Source organism: Cibotium barometz, chromosome 21 (genome assembly GCF_041138505.1).
Source record: "Cibotium barometz isolate CiBa-2024 chromosome 21, ASM4113850v1, whole genome shotgun sequence".
NCBI classification, from domain to species: Eukaryota; Viridiplantae; Streptophyta; class Polypodiopsida; order Cyatheales; family Cibotiaceae; genus Cibotium; species Cibotium barometz.
Genome location: NC_141066.1, coordinates 15,265,279 through 15,286,525, shown reverse-complemented (window position 1 = coordinate 15,286,525; position 21,247 = coordinate 15,265,279). Strand labels below are relative to the sequence as shown.

The window sequence follows — 21,247 nt, the reverse complement described above, 5'->3', positions numbered from 1 at the left end:
ACTGCTATCCAGCAAAAATAGCACTCCACCGCCAACAGAAGGCAAGGAACATGTAGAAACCGGGAAACCGTGTAGATCAGGAACAAAACACAGGTAGAGATGCTCCAAAATCAGTAAAACGCTGACTAAAATCTGAAATCAGAATCCGCCTCAAGTACCAAACTGCCTCCAAAGTAACAATCCAAACAAGAAGCCCCCCTCTGCAAGTGATCTGTGTCCACTGGACAAGAAAACGCAGCCAAACAAGGGCTACAAACCTGAAAATTCAGGCTAACCAGTGTCCACACCTCCTATGAGGAAAAACACTGAAGAGAAGGTACCTTCGGGTCCACCAGATGAAGCCCAAGTGAAGGTAGAGCTACCAGCAAGATCGGTTCAGAAAAACGCAGCAACCATGGCTGCAAATCTGAAAACGGAGAGATATAAGGGGCTGAATATGGAAACGCTGAAGCCTCAGATCAAGAACTGCTGCAGAGAACAATCAGGGGGTGGGAGGGATGGCACAAGATAACCAGAAAGGATAGGCAAAAGGGAGCCCAGAGAGCTCCAAGATCCGGGCTGGGAAAGCAAGCCCAAACAGGCCAAAAAATGCAACCTGTTTGGGACAGCTATGTTGTTGTCCAATCCTGAAAAAAACGCCTGAGAACCCTGGAAGGTGCCACCAAGAAGGACAGGTATGCTATCCAAAAAAAACACCCTTGTCAGGCTGCCGAGAAGCTGCAAACTGACGCCCTGAAGAGAGGAAACTCCAGCCCACTGAATGGGTATCAATCAACCCTTGAAGAAACGCAAGCTTCAACGCATGAAGACAAAAACGCAGATCTGTCCATGGGCGGAAAAACGCAGATATGAAGAGGTAGAGGAGGAAGCATCCAACGCTGAAAATCACTGGCCCTCTGATACCATGATAGAATGTGCAGCGGAAGAAGGGAAAGTGGAAACACAGGAGAGAGAGAGAGTGAGAGAGAAAGATGGAGAGGAAACACAGGTGAGAACCTACTCTCAATACATGTCCCAAGCAAGAGGGGAGAACCTCGTAAGTGAGGGACTACAGCTAGACAAGCTAGGCAAGCAATGAAATATGAGGGAGGCATGCCGGCTATATATACCTCTACATGAAGGCAGCCGACTGGTGATAAATATCTCCACGACTGGGAAAAATACCCAGGACAATAAATGCGGAATAAATATTGGTAAAATACATGTGAGGGGTGACCAACCCCTCAGACTAACATGGTCAGCCCTAGAGGCTAAAATAGGACACCAAATAGGAAGCCAGCAAGTACAGGATGATATCTAACAGCACCCTTGCAGTCTATTCGGTATCATACTTGGGAAACTGGTAGAGAGCGATTTTGGGGCACGTAGAATTCTTTTCTTTATGAAAAGCTGAAAGACAAATTATGGCCAGCCAGTCTGATCATTCTGTGGAGGACTCTATCACCCGTATTCGCCACATGCAGGAAGAAGATAGAGACAGGGATCACGTTGGGGCTTTGGCGGGTAACGGTCCATCGTTATCTGCCAGGGCTGCGGATCAGCAAGATATTGATGCCTTGATGAATGAGCTTGAAGAGCTCCGTGCTTTGCAAAGAGATCCTGATGTCCAGAGGGTCATAGAATCAAAGTCTCATGTCAAGGTTGATGTGGTCACTTTTGATGCAATTGCCCAACAAATGGGAATCGACAAACTTTGAGAGTTGGCTGTTGCTTATTTAAAAAGCCGTGGCGAAGTTGTTTCCAATGATGAGGGCAACTGGGTCTTCACACGACAGCCTCGAAGGCTATCCCGTGAAGGGAATTCCGATGATGTTGTGAGAGGGCATGCAGCCTGCACCAGTGTTGTAAGAGGGCATGCAGCCCGAGCAAGTGATGTAAGTGGGCATGCAACCCGACCAAGTGTCTTGAGGGGGCTTGCAGCCCATGCAACAGATTTGAGGGGGCATGCAGTCCGAAGAGATGATGTACATCGACATGCAGCTCGTGGGGATGATGAGGGGTTTTCAGCCCATTTGAGAAATGCAGAAGATCTTCATGGATTGTCGGTGGTGTCTCCACCTTCTAGGTATGTTCCTGCTCCTAAAGTTCCATCCGAGGAGGAAGGTGTTACGCGGGAAATCAGCCCTAGATCTGGGCATCGTCGCCAACGTAGGCATGACAAGGAGGAGGATGTATTAGAGCGTCGGGATGCCCGCCATGGCAAGAAGGCCAAAGAGTTCAAATCAGGGGACAAGGACATTAAATTCGAGAGCTATAATGGAAAGTTGGATTCTACCAAGGCACTTGCTTTCGTAAGGCAATTTGAAATAGCCTTTTGCACTGAGGAATTTACCGAGAAATCTATGCTCAGGCATGTGGGTATGCATCTTAAAGAGATTGCAATTGGTGGATGGCAAAGCTTTTGGATAGGACAACTGCCCGTACATGGAGTGCTTTCAAAGAACAATTTTATGATCAGTTCCTTCCTCCTCACTTTGAGAAGGATGTACGAAAGGAATGGGATTGGCTAACATAGGATGAAGGCGAATCCATTTCTTCTTATGTTTCAAAGTTTTGGCGGATTCTTCTCAAGGTCACACCTTTCATGATGATTAGTGAGGGCGAGAAGAAAAGAAAGTTTGAGTCAGGGCTACAACGAATCATTCAAAAGAGCCTTGCAGTGTACCCCCACAACACTTTACAAGAGCTCATATACTCGGAAACTATTTCTGAGGAGTTGCAAGGCAAGGGAGCATCAAAAAGACAAGAATTCAGCTCATACAAGGCAAAATTCAGAGTTGGAAATGAGCAGAAAAAGGGTGGACAGCCACAGTCCAAGGATGCAAAAGGGGGCTCAGAAAAGAAGCCGGAGGGTAAAAAGGATGATCCTAAGCTATCCAGACAGTATATCTTTGATTGCATGAGAGAGGGGAAGTGTTTCTCATGTGGGAGCAAAGATCACATGAAAGCTCAATGCCCCCAGAATCTCAAAAAGAATGTGTGCAGGATGCTAAACCGAGTGTGAATGTTATACCCGATGTTCAGGGTAACACTGCACATGAACCAAAGAGCAAGATTTTATGCAAAGCTTGGGGCAAGTTAAAGGACCAAACAGCTTTATTCCTTTTTGATAATGCCTCAACAGATAACTTCATATCCATACAGATGGCTGCCGCTCTTGGGTTAAAGCCTAAGGAATTGGACATGGACTTTCATACAGATGCTGCCTTTGAGGGCAAGAAAGTTAAGGTCACTCCCATCATTGGGAAGCTTCGCATACAGATTCAGGGATATTTGGATCATGAAGACTTCCTCGTGACACCACTTACGGGATGTGATGTGATACTTGGGATGCCTTGGCATTACCGATTGGATCCCAAGATTTTGCACAAAGATAAGAAAATCATGTTTACTCATTGGGGTAGGGAAGTTTGTATTGATGCGGGTACTACTCGGAGTACCATACCCGTTGTAAGCAATATATCTATTTCAAAGGCAATAAAGAAATCAGCTTGTTCTCACTTGGTCTGTGTACGTGATAATGTTGAGCATGATGCTGGAGCTCCCGTAGATCAAGATAAGATTGATTTCTTAAGTGAATATGCTGATTGTTTTGCCGATTCACTTCCAGGACAGTTACCCCCAGAGAGGCCAGAGGATCATTGTATTGACATAATCCCTGGGGGCTCTCCTCCTAACCGACCTCCTTATAGGGTGAGTGCTGCCCAATAGGAGGAAATCATGACTCAAATAAATGATTTACTTGAGAAGGGGTTGATAAGGCCAAGTTCTTCACCTTATTGTTCTCCACTTTTACTTGTGCAGAAAAAGGATGGGACATACAAGATGTGTGTTGATTATAGAGCCCTTAACAAGATTACTATCAAGAACACGTTTCTGATTCCCCGAATCGATGATATTCTTGATAAAGTTGAGGGAGCTGCTTGTTTCAGTCGCATTGATCTTAAGCGTGGTTACCATCAAATTCGAGTGGTATCTCAAGATGTGCACAAAATGGCTTTTCGAACATCATTTGGATTATATGAGTATTTGGTTGTGCCATTTGGACTTACGAATGCTCCCGCCACTTTCAATAGAGTGATGGACATAATTTTTAGACCTCACTGCAAGTTCACAGGAACTTTCTTTGATGATATTATGATTTTCTCAAAGAGTGAGGCTGAACATAAAGAGCATCTTGCCATTGTTTTTGAAGAGCTAAGGAAACATAAGCTTTTCATCAATGGAAAGAAGAGTGAATTCTTCTTGTCAGAAAATCACTATTTCGGGCATATTGTTTCCAAGGATGGAGTACGCATGGATCCCGCAAAGATTCAAGCAATCAAGGATTGGCCAGAACTGCAGAATGTGCATCGAGTTAGGAGCTTTATTGGTTTATGCTCGTACTATCGTCGATTCATTCAACACTTTGCTTTCTTAGCTTCACCGTTACATGATCTAACGAAGAAGAAAGTAGCATTTTGTTGGTCGGAACCCGAAAAGACAACTTTTCAGAAGTTGAAGGATGCCATCATATCAAGGCCAGTTCTTATTATTCCAGATTTGCATAGGCCTGTTGTGGTCAAGTGTGATGCATGTGGAGATTGCTTGGGGGCTGTTTTGAACCAAGAGGGACATGTAGTGGCTTTTGAAAGCCGTCGATAGGCAAACTTCTTGTCCATGTTCCATTTTCAGATTTTGCATACCTCTGGCAAGAAGAATTTGGTGGCGGATGCTTTGTCACGCAGGCCACAAGTGCATGCCGTAACTACCGCCTATCATCAAGATTTATCAGGGATGCCGGATATGTATGCTTTGGACATAGATTTTTAGCTTATTTGGGCTAATTTGAATCATGGTACTGCTGTCCCATCTTATTCGATTAGAGATGGGTTTCTGATGATGCAGAATCGTATTTGTGTAGTGCGTGAATTAAGCCAAAAGGTTATGGAAGAGTGTCATGCTCCACCATATGCTGGTCATCCTGGTATTCTAGCTACTACACAGGCTTTGGAAGGATATTTCTTTTGGCCAGCTCTACGCAGGGATATTGAAGCTTATGTGCGAGAGTGCATAGTGTGTCAGAAAGTCAAGTTTTACAAACACAAGACACCTGGTTTGCTTCAACACTTACCCATTCCACAAGAACCATGGGAAAGCATTGCTATGGATTTCATTATGGATCATCCGAAATCGGCACATGGAAATGATGCTATATGGACTATTATATGGAAATGATGTTATATGGACTATTATAGATCGTTTTAGCAAACAGGCACACTTTATTCCTGTGAGAAAAACAATTAAGCCTGAGCACATGGCAAAGTTGTTCTTAGCTCAGATTTTCAAACATCATTGCATGCCCAAGTCTATTGTGGGGGATAGAGATCCTTGGACTACCAGTTTATTTTGGCGGGAATATGGGTACAAAGTTGAGTTTTTCATCAGCCTATCATCCTCATACGGATGGTCAGAGTGAAATAGCAAATTCAGCTGTGCTTGACTTGCTCAAATGTATGTATTTGAGCAGAAGTCAGATTGGGAAAAGTATTTGCCATTGGTTGAATTTGCATACAATAACGCAGTGCATTCTTCAACTAATAGGACTCCATTTGAGATAGTCTATTGCAAGGTGGTGCTTCCACCTATCTTACGAACAAAAGATGAAATCTTTGCACAGATGAGTATGTTTGTGGCAGAAAAAGGCAGCTGACAAACACAGGCGAGAGGTGGTTTTCAAGGAAGGTGATTGGATATTACTAAAGTTTGAGAAAGCACGTCTTCGGAAGCGGCCAGGTAAGGAAGGCCGGTTTCCTAAGCTTTCAAACAGGTATTACAGGCCATTCCAAATTTTGCAGAAAATAAATGAAGTGGCATATAGATTGGCATTGCCCGATCACTGGAAAATCCACAATGCCTTTCATGTCAGTTTGTTAAGGCCTTATGTGGGACCACCTCCTATGGAACCAGTTTTGGAAGATCCACCTGAAGTGGATGAACTTGAGAAGGTATTGCAACCTGAGCAGATAGTGTTTCATAAAGAGCGCAAGCATATATGTGGCAAGCTAGTGCGCAGATATCTTGTGAAGTTTAAAAACTATTCGGCTATGGATGCAAAATGGATGGACGAGGATTATTTTGCGGATTATCCGGAACTTCTGAAGGCCCACTTGGAAGCTTTTCAGTTAAGGTTAACTGCTTAGAAGCCAGGGGGAATGTCACAAAATTCCTTACAGCTTATATTTTTCTACTGTTCATGTGTGGCATGTGGAGCCTGACATGACTTACCACGAGGAGGTGAGAGAGCTGAACTTGGGCACAACAGAGGAGCCACGCCCCATCTTGGTGGCAGCTTGGGTTTGGGAGGACCCTTCCACTCTGCAGAGAATCACCAAATTTTTCAAAGAGCACCAAGATGTGTTTGCATGGACTTACAAGGATCTCCCAGGGATAGACCCAACCATTTGCACTCACAGAATTCCACTCAAAGAAGGCAGTCGGTCAGTCAGGAAGGGCATTTACCGCATGAACCCAAAATATTCTGAGGTAGTGAAGAAAGAGCTGGACAAGATGGAAGAGACAGGTATCATCGTTCCCATTGAGCACTGGTTGTCACCTATAGTGGTGATTCCAAAAAAGACGACCAACAAGATCAGAATATGTGTCGACTTCAGACCCCTCAATAGAGCGGGTTCTAGAAGATGTGGCGGGCCATGTGCTTTATTCTTTCATGGATGGGTTCAGTGGCTACAACCAGGTAGTGATTGACGAGAAAGATTAGCTCAAGACAGCATTTGTCACACAGTGGGGAACATGTGCTTACAAGATGATGCCCTTTGGTCTTTGCAATGCCCCAGCCTCATTCCAGAGGACCGCCACCAAGATTTTCCAGGATTATTTGAATGATTTTTTACGCGTCTTTTTGGATGACTTCTCTAACTTCAGTGGGAAAAAAGGCATGCTTAGGGTGGTGGTTCTAGAGGAACACCTACCTCAACTCACTTTGGTGTTCTTGAAGTGCAAGGTATCCGGTCTCTGCTTTAACCCCTTCAAGTGCCACTTCCTTGTGGGTCATGGTGCCCTTCTTGGTCACATCATCTCGGCCGATGGTCTTTCCCCTGATCCAGACAAAATCGTCATTATTCTCAAGTTAGGCCCCCCGTCCAATCCTAAAGGTGTGTAGGAGTTGCTCGGGCATACAGGCTACCAGCATTGATTTGTCCGCATGTATGCAAATATTTGTTTTCCACTCAACCAGTTGCTCCACTTGGATGTTCCCTTCCATTTGGGCCTAGATCAAGAGAGAGCCTTCACTTTTCTCAAATACATGCTGGTGCATGCTCCCGTCCTCATCACTCCGAATTGGGAGTTGATCTTCCATGTGCACACGGATGCTGGTGCAATAGCAGTAGGAGCAGTACTAGCGTAGCCAGATGTGGATTTAAAGATGGATAGGCCTATTCACTATGCAAGCACGCAGCTCAATCGGGCCGAGAGAAACTTCTCCACCCCAGAGCGGGAGGGTTTGGCCATAGTCTACTCATTTCAGAAATTCAGGCATTAATTATTAGGGCATCACTTTGTGGTGATCACTGACCATATCAAGCACTGAAGTATTTGTTGAATAAAGCCCAGGTCACCGGTAGGATCTGGATGGCTCCTTCTCTTTCAAGAATTTGACTTTGAGATTATGGTCTGCCCAGGGAAGGACCATGTCATGGCTGATCATCTGTCCAGAATCCTGAGTGGGGAGCCAGCCTCCGATGAGGGGATTTGTGATGATCTCCCCGACAGCATGTTGTTTGCTGTGGATGCCACCCCTACTTCGTATGAGGACATAGTGATGCTGCTGAGCACAGCGAGGTTTCCTCAGAATGCTGATGCCAAGGCAAAAAGGAGGCTTTTACTTAAGAGTAGGCCTTATCTGCTCATTGCCGGACAATTGTACAAGAGGGGCAAGGATGAAGTGTTGAGGAGAGGTGTCAACCCTCATGAGGTTCCCCTCATCATGGAAGATGCGCATTCCGGACCAGGTGGTGGTGGTCACTCGTCTGGCCTTGTCACCGCCCGAAAGATCATGCAGTCTGGTCTATGGTGGCCCTCCCTGTTCTCTGACTGCAGAAAGTGGGTGCAACAATGCGACATATGTCAAAGGTCTGGACCCAAACCAAATAGTAGGCACTACTTGCCTCTCCATGCTACACCACCCTGGGAGCCGTTCGAGAAGTGGGGCATTGATTTTGTGGGCCCTATCACCCCAAAGTCTCACCCCACAGGCTGTGAGTACATTTTGATAGCCACCGACTCGACTAGCCTCTAAGGTCTTGGTCAAGATAGCACATAGAATCTTGTTAGTGCTCTTAGCTTGGCCATTTATATGTGGGCCAAGGCTAGAGCCACTCGAGACAACACCGCTCTTACAGTGGCCAAGTTCCTGTATGAGAGCATCTTCACCAAGTTTGGGTGTCCCATAGAAATTATCAATGATAGGGGGAAACATTTTGTGAATGAAGTCATAAATACCCTGCTAGCACGTTACCAAATCTTCCATTGGAGGTCCTGTGCATACTACCCCAGAGCTAACAGGCAAGTAGAGAGCACCAACAAGGTCTTGTGCAAATCCTTGTTACGGGTAGCCAAGGAGCACTCTCACCAATGGGACCAAGCCCTTTTGGGGGTATTGTGGGCCTATCGCACATCCTACAAGGCAACCACCTTACACACTCCTTTCCAACTTGCTTTTGGGCTTGAGGCAGTGTTACCCTTTGAATTTAATGCAGGCTCATCCAGAGTGGGGCAGCATAGGGTGGCCACCTATCACCCCGCATACTCTGCTCGGCAGGAGCAGCTCGAAATCTTGGAAGAGACCCGTCAACTCGCTCGGATGGCCACAGAGGTGGAGCAACTTCGACGTAAAGCCTGGCATGATCGACACTTGAGACTTCCTCAATTCTCCAAAGGTGACTTGGCTTTGGTTTACAACTCTAAATATCTAAAAAAGGCTAGGAAGTTGGTGTATGCTTGGCAGGGTCCTTTCCGGGTGGTAGAGATCTTACCCGTGGGTGCGGTACAACTAGAAACTCTCCAAGGTGCCGCCCTTCCATTGGTGAACGGATCTAGGGTCAAGAAGTATTGGCTTCGTCGAGGGTGACAAGCGAGCTAGTGGGCATAAGAAGGCAAGGGATTGTACATATTTTTTATACATTTTTTGTATCATTTTTTTCTTTCTCCTTCTTTTTAGAGGGTTAGAGGGTGGCTTCACCACCCCTTCCTCACGGACCTCCTCTCCTCTCACTTCTCCCTTCGGCCTTCTTCACTGCCCCAAAAAAAAAAACCCACCCCGTCACTCCCTCTCGTTCCCTCACCCATGCCACCCCCTCTCTCTCTCTCTCTCTCTCTAGTGTTCTCTCTCTGTCTTCTCCTTCGCCCCCTCTGCACCATCCCAGAAAAAAAAAACGACTCCCCCATCTTAGTTTTCTTTTTTCTATTAAAAAACAAAACAAACCCCCTCCCCCCAAAAAAAAAAAAAACACCAACCACCTCTCTCTTTCTCTCTTTTCCCCCTTACCTCACCCACCGACCACTCCCCTCTCCCTCACTCCACCAACCACCCCCTCCCTTCACTCCTCATCACTGACCACACGCTCCTCACCCTCTCACCCCACCGACCACACAACCCCCTCACTCCCTCGGCCCCTCTCACCAACCACCCCCCTCCCTTTTTTCTCATCGATTCAAGCCAATAACAAAAAAACTTCCTAGTTTTCTTTTTCCCATTACAAGTTTTTAAAAAAAAATTAAAACTCCCCCTTAGTATTTATTATTATTATTTGTTCTTCAAAAAAAAAAACCCCCTCTTAGTTCCTTTTTCATTACACAAAAAAAAAACCTATTTCCTTCTTACTTCAAAAAAACAAAAAAAAAGCGTCTCTCTTGCTCTTTCCCCTCACTGCCCACCTCCTCTCTTCCTCTCTCTCTCTCTCCCCCTTCACTCCCCACCAACCACCCCCTCCCTTCACTCCCCCACCAGCCAGAGACGGAGGAGCACTACATCTGTCGCTGCACAGCATATTATGAGATTCGAGGGCGCTACCATTGCCTTTTCAAAGAGGGATTTGGACCACTGGCTAGAGTCGTGGACTATTGTGATCAGTGATGCTTGGGTTTTTATCTCCTGGAGATCCGCAGGCTCAGAGAGTCCATTATCAAGAGCAGACGCCCGACTGGAAGAGAGTCCACACAGAGACAGATTACTAACTTCTTTAGAGGGACTACCCGAGAGGACACACAGCCGACAGCCCAGCAACACACCCCGTGGGACTCTAGTTGAGAGAGCTATCCAGTTGGGCAGATCTAGACGCCCGAGGGTTCGCGGATCCTCACATCGGAGACGGTGCCTACACCAGAGGATTCAGAGCATCATTGCGAGGCATCGGGCTCGTCCAACCAGGCATCTCACTATGGCAGATATCCAGGCCATCCGGCACAGACCCATGCTAGAGCTCCTAGGATGATTACGACTCCAGCCATATACTGTTGTACTCACTATCACTTTTGTACTCCCCCATATTCATGTATCCATGTACTCATGTACCCCCATTTTGACTAGTAGCATTAGCTTCCCCCCTACTGCTGTATTGTGGGGCTATCTCTTTTCTTTTCCAGACAGTGTATCAAATGTCACATGGTTGTAACTTTGGTCTCATAGGTCACTTTGGCCTTTTGAAGACGTCAATATAACATTACATTTCATTTCATTTCACTCACCCCACCGACCAACCCCCCTTTTTTCCCCTCACCGACCAACCCCTCCCTTCACTCCCCCACCCTTCTCTCTCTCTCTCTCTCTCTCTCTCTCTCTCACCCCACCGACCAACCCCCCTTTTTTTCCCCTCACCGACCAAGCCCCCCCCCCCCCCCCCCTCCTTACATCACCCCATCACTCCCTCACTCCCCACCGACCAACCTCTCCCCCTCACTCTCACTCTCCCACCCCCTCTCTCTCTCTCTCTCTCTCTCTCTCACCCCACCGACCACCCCCTCTCTCGCTTACCCCACCAACCACTCCCTCTCACCTGCACGCCTCACCCTTCTCTCTTGCGACCCCACCACCCCATCTACCCCCTCTCCCTTTCTCTCCCTCTCCCTCACCCCACCGACCACCCCCTCTCTCGCTTACCCCATCGACCACTCCCTCTCACCTATGCGCCTCACCACCCCCAGCCCACCGACCGATCGACCAAACCCCCCCCCCTCTCACCTCAAGTTCTCAACCCCTCTCTCACTATCACCCCCCCTCTCTCGCTCACTAACCCCACCCCCTCTCTCTCTCGTGCAGCCAACTCACCGGCCCTTGTGCGCATCCCACTCCCCCCTCTCCTCACCACCCCACCGTCACCAGCCCCCTCACCAACCCACCGTCACCAGCCCCCTCACCAACCCACCGTCACCAGCCCCCTCACCGACCACGCACCAGCTGCCTCTCTCTCACTCGACCCAACCCCACCCTCGCTCCCCTACACACCCCCCTCTCCTTCTCTCATCGGGTGCAGCCAGTAGCCCCCTCCCTCTCCCACCTGACCCCACACCCTCTCCTTCGCCACCCCACCCGTCTTCCCCCTAGCCTTCACTCCTCACTCACATTGGTGCGCAGCCCCGACCCCACCCTCTCTTTCCCCTCTCTCCTTGCGACCCTGCACTTCCTGCCCCACCCCCACGAATTTTATTTTTTTTTTTTAATCAACAACAACAACGTCTTTCTCCTTGACCCCCCCCCCCAAACGTCTCTCAGCTTCTCTCGCCCTCACCAACCACCCCCTCTCACCCCCTCCCCTCACTCCTCACCGACCACACACTCCTCACCCCCTCACCTACCTCTCATCCCACCAACCCAACCCTCTCCCCTCTCGCCCTGAGCTCTCTCCCTCCCCTCACTCTTGTGTAGCATCCCCCCTCTCCTCTAGGCTCTATCGTGCGCGACACCCCAGCATCCCCCCTCCTCGCCTTCGCGACCCCACACGTACTCGCGCACACTCCAGCCCCCCACTCTCCTCACCCCACCGGCCAACTCCTCACCCGACCAGTCCCGGCTGCTCTTCGCTCCCGTTCCCTCCTCTCTCACCTCACCACCTCCCCCCCCCCCAAAAAAAAAAAAAAAAAAAAACCGCCTTCCCAACTCTTTTCTCTCACCCTTTTGGTTATTTTTCATTTTTTCTTTTATTTTATTCATATTATTAATTGTTTTTCTCTCATATTCATCGACCCTCTCTCTTCTTTTTCTATCACCAAGCAACCACCACTCTCTCTCTTTCTCTTTCCTAGCCACCCTTCTCCCGTGCCCTCATTTGCCTTCCGCACCCCACCCTTGCACAGCAGAGTCAGTGTCTCCGCCCTAGCCTTCGTCATGGAGGAGCACCCAGCAAGCGGTAGGGCCCGCACCCAGGGTTCGACTTCATCCTCGAGAGTGTCCCTCTTCTCCGGCCCGCCACGATCGCTCTTCTTCGGCCCACCTCCGACAGTCTCTTCTTCTCGGATCCCCCTCGTGCCCACCTCTCTCGTGGCCACCGTCGACATCGCCAGCACGGCTCGCGCAGCTGCTTCGACCATCGCCACCGCCGCCACCACCACCGAGTTGTCATCTCCACTAGCTGAGGTATCATTTCCTCGCCACCCTCTAGGTCCTCCATTATCTTTTGTTTTATCATCGCACGATCTTGCCTTAGTAGGGTTGGCTCACTTTGACTCTTTAGATTTCACCACTGCATCGGAGGAGTTATGCAGATCCTTCTTGGTGGACTTAGCCACCAAGCGCATCCCCACACTCCCACTACCTACATTAGTGAGGTTTTTCAGTTTCCCACCATTCCTAAGCCTGCAGACAGGATTGGGTATTCCGGGATTCAGGCCCTTCGGTTGGAGCATGAGAGAGAGCTCGCCACTTTGTAGGACGCACATGAGCACGCTCTTACAGAGTTCAATCAGCAACATGCGTTGGAGTTAGCCGATCTCCGCCAACAGGCTTCATCTGCAGAGGATGACCTTGCGGAGTTCCAACGTCTCATTGAGCGGCGTCATTCAGTTGGCTGTCCACACTCCAGATCCACCACAGGTCCACCAGGGCTTGGGACTGATACCTCCTCCCATGCCACTCATGATGGCTGATTCGGTCTTTTGTCATTTTATTTATTTTATTTTCTTTGTTTGCCTACGGGCGTGTACTGGCCATGGCCATGTTTCATTTTGTATCTTTGTATGCCTGGACTTCATGCTGGAAGTTTTGCCCAGACGAAGTGGCCAATGATTATTGTTTAGATGGGTTTTGGTGTATTGAGGTAACCTTCGGCCGGATGCTTTGCCCGGGGGATGACAGTGGTAATACAGTTAGTGATCGCTTGCCGGAGGATGAAGTGCCCAGGAGCTCTCAGAAATAGCTTGCTAGATAAGTGCCCAGGAGCTCCTTGTTCAATCATTTTTTACTACAGCTCGTTGGATGAAGTTGCCCAGGAGCCTAGTTGATTCATTTTTATTTATTTTGTATCTCTCCAAAAGGTTCGCCTGGAAGGATCATTGTATGAGGTATGCCTGGCAGCCTACTTGCCGGATGTTTTTCCCGGAGGCTCACCTAGGTTTTCTTGGCATTCACCGAGATGGTGAATTGAGTAGTAGTGGCGACCTGTGGATAGGAAGCCAGTTCCTCCACACTCCACCGACTACTCCGACTGCTCCGACCGCCGTCACCGCCGGTGTGCTCCGACCGCCGGTGTGCTCCGACTTCTCCGACCACTCCGACCGCCGTCACCGCCGGTGCCCTCCGACTGCCAGTGCTCTTCGACCCCTCTGACCGCTGGTCCCCTTCGACATCTCATACGTGCATGGCCAACTCCGATGGCACTCATGGAGGCAACACCCCTCTCCCTTTCCCAAGGCAGGGAGAGATCCTCTTTGAGATCCTGAGCACCATCTCCCTTTCCCCTCTCCCTTTCCCAAGGCAAGGAGAGATCCTCTTGAGCACCACCGGAGGAGGAGGACACCCAAGGAGGAGTTAAGGGGAGCACTCTCTCAGCAGTAGGGAGAGTCTGGGACATACTCGCAGAGAAGAGGACACTCTCTCGTGTATCACCTGGGGCTCTAGCACAGTCCTTCTATCGGAGCGGAGTCTCCCTTGTATCATTCCTTTTTGGTATTGTGATTGTAGTGTTGTGCTCTGTGTGGTGTTTTGTCTCTCTTTGTGTGAGCGAGGTGAGTGAGGTGTGAGTGGTGTGTGTGGTGTGAGTGAGAGGCCTCTAGGGGTATTGCGGTGCTAGATGGTGGTCGGAGAGCACGGTAGACAGTGTAGAGCCTAGGTCTTGCATGTTTAGCCAGTGAGGTCGACTCATCCTTGGCGGGTATACTTCCCCGAGAGGATTCCACGCTCCCTTCTCCCCCAACCATAGTGTTTGTGGCGGTTGTCTTCGAGTTCCCTAGCAAGGACCGGTGGAGTCATCCACAAGCATACTTGGGATTCAACTTGTATGCAGGATGTGCACCGTCTTGTAGGGGAAAGGAGTGCACACCTATGTCTGTTGACACACCTTCTAGGTCTTTGTAGGTCCAGGCAAAAACATCTTTGTAGAAGTGGAAGAGAGAACCCTGTGTCTCAAGAAGGAGACCCGAAGCCCATCCTCACCTGAGCACTTTCTGTGAGGCAAAGCCTGAAGAGCCTGATCAAGCTCATCCATGAAGAAAGGCGGGTGCAACATTCTCTACAAGGTGGGTTACACAACCACCCTCGTGTGCTACCAAATCCTCTGGCAAGCCTGCTGGGGAGGGTGGATCAACCGAGAGTAGCTCATGGTAGAAATCAGGGACGATGGTGCAAACCCGTTTGGGATTTTGGGAAAGGGGGGGAGGGCGGGGGTAATATTGGGCTAGCGAGCTCCACTTGAATTGTAACATGACTACTATGCGGAAGCGTGCTTAAATGATGATTAATGCAAAGCAATAAAGATTAATGCTAATCACATGCTCATGACATAGAGTAGAGAGAAGGAGAAGAGAGAGACTCTTTACCTAACCTACTCCTACTATATATTACTGAATGACTGAGTAATTACAATGATTGTCAGATCCAATGTAGATCTAGACTATAAATGCTATGAATGAACTTATGCTTATTGTTCTCCACTGTGCGTTAATGGAAAACGCTGATTTGGAGATGTACTTGGCTGATCCAAACTGTTAGACTGTATGTCCTTGGTCTTGGCTCTGCAATCTCTGTCTCTGAATGATTATGAATGATCCATGACTTGCCTTTATATAGGAAAGTGATAGCAAGTCATAATCAGGTCGGTTTTCACTTTTCAGGGCATAAAAAGTCATCAAAAATGTCATAAAATGTATTCATATTGTGACCATAATATGTCCCAACCATTGGTACATGTCCTCGGCACCTCCGGGCACCTATAGGGCCACCAAATTGGCTCCAAACTGCCCATATATGACCTCTAACTTTGCCCTTAAGGCGGCTGTAAGGAATAGTCATGTCTACGTGGCACCGAATTAACATGTGCACGTGACATTCCCTCCTGCTGAAGCACTGGGGCACATATGCGCCTTTGCTCTACTCCCATATGGGTCCTCGAAAATGCGGGAACTTTGTTGTTGTGGAGACACCCACACGATCTTCGAAACTGACTTGGGTAGCACGGCTACCGAATCTGCTTGCTTCTTGGATGTCTTTGCTATTGCCTCCTTGGAAACTACAGGCGCTGGATCTGGCCCCTCTAACTTAGGATGCTTTGCTGGCACGGTAGACTCCATGGAAACCGTGGGGTTGACCTCCTCCTCCTCCGAATAGAATTTGGAGAGATTTACCTCCTCTAGAAAAACTACTGAAACACTTAACTCATCCTCCTCCTCAATGGATTTGGAGAGAATTGCTGGAACTTCCTCCTCTTTCTCAATGCATTCGGAGAGAACTGCTGAAATCTCATCCTTCTCCTCAATGGATTTGAAAAGACATACTTGAGATTGGGAAACTGTGATGACTTTTGGTACTGGATCCGCTTCTGCTTCAGATTCCACTTCTGGCTTCTCTGGATCTTCGGAAATTGATTTTGACTTAGAGAGAAATGTTGGAACTTTGGAGATTGTGATGACCTCAAAGATTGGCTCGGGAACTATTGGTGGCTTTGCATAACTAGACAATTGTGGTTCTTGGTTGACCTCGACCCGTGGATCCAACACTGTGTCTTGTGTCTCCATAGTATCCCTTTGTCTTTGGTTCTTGTACTTCACCACACCTGCTTCCTCTATTTGAGCTTCCTCCATGGGTGGACTCACTGCGGTACTTGCTGCCTTTCTTGCTTGAATCTCCTGTTAGCATTCTATCAACTGTTTCTCCAAATAATGATCTTTGAATTAGATTCCGTACTTCTTTCCCACTTCGTGCAAACAAGAAATTTCATTCTTGCAATACTCCACCTCAGACTGAAGATACTCCATGCTCACTTTGCTAAGGTCGTCGTATTGATAGGAATCCATGAAGAGCTGCTTGCTGTTTTTATGCAGAAATCAGTCCAAAAACCCTAATTCTAGGCTTCTACATGCATGCTAGACTCCCTAGAATCATACTAGGCTGAAATCTAGACTTTCTAGCACTATGCTATGCTAAAATTGGGCCAAAAAATGATGCAAAAATGCTGATTTACCGCAAAAACGCAAACCCTAATTTTGCATGCAAACCCTAAAACGCAAACCCTAATTCAGCATACACAACTCCTACCTAGGATAGACCTAGATGCTCTCATACCAATGTAACATGACTACTATGCGGAAGCGTGCTTAAATGATGATTAATGCAAAGCAATAAAGATTAACGCTATTCACATGCTCATGACATAGAGTAGAGAGAAGGAGAAGAGAGAGACGAGAAGGAGAAGAGAGAGACTCTTTACCTAACCTACTCCTACTATATATTACTGAATGAATGAGTAATTACAATGATTGTCATAGATCCAATGTAGATCTAGACTATGAATGCTATGAATGAACTTATGCTTACTGTTCTCCACTGTGCGTTAATGGAAAACGCTGATTTGGAGATGTACTTGGCTGATCCAAACTGTTAGACTGCATGTCCTTGGTCTTGGCTCTGCAATCTCTGTCTCTGAATGATTATGAATGATCCATGACTTGCCTTTATATAGGAAAGTGATAGCAAGTCGTAATCAGGTCGGTTTTCACTTTTCAGGGCATAAAAAGTCATCAAAAATGTCATAAAATGTGTTCATATTGTGCCCATAATATATCCCAACCATTGGTACATGTCCTGGGCACCTCCGGGCACCTATAGGGCCACCCAATTGGCTCCAAACTGCCCATATACGACCTCTAACTTTGCCCTTAAGGCGGCTGTAAGGAATAGTCATGTCTACGTGGCACCGGATTAACGTGTGCACGTGACATGAATTTCCGTGTGCAACTCAATACTAAGCAGTCAGGAAAAAGTTCAAGGCGCACTATGTGTCTCAAGTTTGCCAAGAGTAGGGGGTGAAAACATGGTCAAAGGTGCACATAGCACCACTACAGACCTAGAGTTTGTGCATGAGTAAGGAGTACTTCCTAGATATCATATTTTGCCTCAGCAATAAGCTTTTCCGGATCAAGGATACACCTTGCAACAATACCATGTTGATGCCGTCTGATCATAGGTGGATGCCTGGCTTTGGGACATCATCAAGACTGAAATGATTGAGCTAGGATTTGGAGGTTGCAGATTATGATGTCCTCCACAATCACAAAGAGCAAGTCCTCAGTACCACTTGAGAGCATCCTTTTGCAGAGTTCAAAGCTTTCCTCTTTAAGGTTGGCACAATCTTTGACAACTAACTATATTCATAGGATTTAATCCTTAAAGGAGCTGAGGGTTTCACTTGCCTTATCATAGAGTCGGCTACACAGTGGAATAACCAACTAGATGGTTACTACCCTTCAAGTACAGCCTTGATGCCAATTTAGCCAACAGGAGCTGGACCGGACCAGCTTGACATCTTCCCGATATGGATCAAGCTGCCTCACTTTTTAACAATGTTGCAATTTTCCATGAGCCATTTCTTACCGCTTACCAGTGATGGCTTCTTTCGATGGCTAGGGTTTTTGCATAGGCAGCTATCAGAATTGACATTAGTCAGATCAGAGTCGGCTTGCATCCTTTGAGATGCGAGAAAGGCTACATGGGGATCCACAGTCATGGAGTACTCACAGCATCTGCCAGCTATGCGAGATATTAGTATTGAATCATAGGCGTGCATGAATGAAGCATTATCTTTTAATAGGTGTGTGGGTCCGTGCTGCAGCACTTGCTCATTGTGGGAAGGCTGAGTTGGAGGAGCACTATTTTTTGAGATGCCCTGCCTGTTATGAGATCTGGGGTAGTTATTGTTTGTTCAAAGCATTTTGGGCCTCTATCACACTTCATTCAGTACCCTAATGAGAAATGCTTGGACCTCTTCTTTCTTAAGGTGAGCAACTCGGAGAGAGGCTGAAGACCCCTAGAGAAACACTCATCAGCCACAAACCTCATCATATTATAGAGGATGGCAGGAAGGGGGATAGACAAGACTTCACATCTGGGCTGCAACATAGTAGATCCAAGACTTCCAAAATGCCTTCTATGTGGTGCCCATTAGAAACAATTTTCAGAGTAGCTCCAAGATTATGTAATGGGCAAAGGTTAGATGATGTGGTTCACGTGATGGTCAAAGGAGATGTCCAATACCCCACAAGGTGCCCCGTATATAGCTGCTCAGAAGACGGTAGACAATGGAGTCAACACAGTAGATTCTGAAAATAGGCTTGGAAACTTTGTGCCCCCAATGGCCTTCCTCATGGTAAAGCGGGCCAGGAAAAACATCATCTGGATATGTCTATAAATCCACCACCTCTATTGGTTCCTCTTTCAATATAAATTTATACCTGCTCATCCCTACTCTAGAGGTATGAATAATCACCACCTTGGTCTTGCTGAATCTTACCTCAAGAACCTTGTGCCCACATAAGGTTTATAGTGCACCCAATCGCTTCTGAACCCCTTCTCATGTAAGGGAATATATCTGCATACAATCAAATCGCAAAAAGAGCCTCTCAATAAAATTAGCCACCTCATTGATTTGAAGCTCAAATACAGTTGAAGATAATGGCAGCCCTGCTTAACTCCAAAGGTGATTCTACTCTCTCCAGACATCCTCCTGCAGTTCTGATACACCCTGTAACCTGCTCATAAAAAGCCATTGGAGCCCAAATCGACTCATCTAGAAAGACAAGTGCTCAAAGAGCATTTTGCATGAAGTGGTAACCATTGTCACATATGCAAAATGGACGAGTTTCACACGGCATCTTTGATGCCATCCAGCACCCCCCCAGAGTCACCTATTCTTATGGCCACTTGCAAATGGTGGACTTGCCAAAGCCAACCAGCTACGTGCAGGTGTTCTGATGGGATTTTTGTGGCACGATGGCATTGTATGTGGGATTGTTTAATTTCTTAACAAGATGGCTTGATTGATCTCCCATGGTCTTCACCAGGCCACCAAGTTCTCTTAGGCTATGGAGACAAATTCGTGACCCCCACTCTCCCTGAAGGCCATTGAGCCCCATGGGCTCCCGGTATGAGATGATACATTAAGCACCATATGGATACATTTTATTCACATCTCTATGGATGTTGGGAGTGAAATCACAATAATTCAGTGCCACCTCAAAGTTGCCGGAGGCCTTTCTATGGCCTCTTCTTTCAAGATAGCCCCATTAGTCTCCATTGATGTCATAGGCCTCTAGTGTTTCCCTCCACCCCCAGCCCTCCAGCAAAGTCAGTGAACCGATCAGTAAAAGCATCTGCTCCAAATGTAGAGTATGAGCCCTTTCTTTGAGGAACAGCTCACAGCTCACTGGGCTCTGCTGGTGTTTAAGGCCCCCAATGTGGCTTCCCCCATTCCAGCCTGATGTAGTCTCCCTCCAAGACACCTAACCATGGAGGAAGCGGGGTTCTCCCTTCCCGCTTTTTTGGTAAAATATTATTTCTTCCCACCTGAAGGGTAGTGAGGGATCTTGTAGAAACAACTTGAATACAATTTCCACTTTCATAGGGCATCCCAAGACATGGAACTCACAAAAAGGCTAGAAAATTTTGATATTCAGAACAAGTCTCTTACCATGTGAATCCCTGTGCTGTACTTATCGGCAAGCTTTTTTGTATTCAGCAATAAATCATCTGTTGCATTAAGTATTTGCCTCAAACCCAACCACACGTGTACACGGCCACCTGCTGAACCATGGAATTCTTTGAATAAATCCTCTTGAACCTGCACCTCCAAAAAATAATTTTATATACAGAAAACATGCAAACCCCTAAACAAGCCAGAAATACTGAAATTGCAATAAGTTTGTTGCTTGGACTGACACCATCAAGGTCTCTCATTTTGTCATAAATTCTATAAGCATACATACGTATGTAGTATTGTGTACACAGGGTGTGCGCGTGCATGTGCGTGTGCATGTGCGTGTGTGTAGAGAGAGAAAGAGAGATACATATATAAGTGTCGGGGTTCAAACTCGGCAGTGTGGCACGGTAGATAAATCTAAAAACATGATTGGAGGTGAGTTTTTTGTTGAGGGCCATTGGTTATGTACTTAAGAATGAAAATACCTTTAAACAAGAATCAGTAGTCTCAGAAGCCCATGATGCAGGTAAACCTTCACCAGTGTTCATGGTGGAGCGAGCAAGGCAGGCTCGTATTCCTAAACGTTCAACTGCACGAGCCATTCCGGCCACGTGTTGGCCCCCAGCTTCAGCAAAGCAAGTTACCTGCTTTGTCCATTAAAGACAAAAAATGCACACATTATTGAATAAATCTACTAAAATACTGATGGTCTTGTGTAACTTTTTAAAAAAATGCCATTTAAGTTCATCAATGCGCTTGTATTGATGAAGCTTGGCTTAATGAATTGAACTCAGTCTCAGATCATGTCCTTGGTGAGTATGCTAATTCTAGCTCCACTGTCCAAGATGATAATCGTACTTACTCCATCCATGGTATGAGCAGCTTGCTCTAACCTCTGACTCAGGAGAAAATATAATTGATGCAGCCATACCAGGTGAGGGGCTTCTAAAGAAGGAAAGGCACGCTTTGCAGGGCTACCTTGGGTTTTCTCCCCAAATCCCGTTTGCAGTACCTATTCAGGTCCTATCCATTTCAGAGGCATTATGTCCTTTGCAATGGGCCATCATTAA

General features: G+C 47.1%; 1 protein-coding gene across 1 annotated transcript in view; it reads right to left on the bottom strand.

Annotated features, from left to right (window-relative positions):
* LOC147626891 (uncharacterized) overlaps window positions 1-21,247 on the bottom strand; it is a 62,055-nt gene that overhangs the window by 15,358 nt on the left and 25,450 nt on the right. Inside the window, exons 3-4 of the mRNA XM_086815435.1 lie at window positions 20,663-20,821; window positions 20,169-20,318 (exon numbers count right to left, since the gene is read on the bottom strand). Coding sequence (XP_086671561.1) covers window positions 20,169-20,318; window positions 20,663-20,821 — 309 coding nt within the window. The remainder of the gene's footprint in view (window positions 1-20,168; window positions 20,319-20,662; window positions 20,822-21,247) is intronic.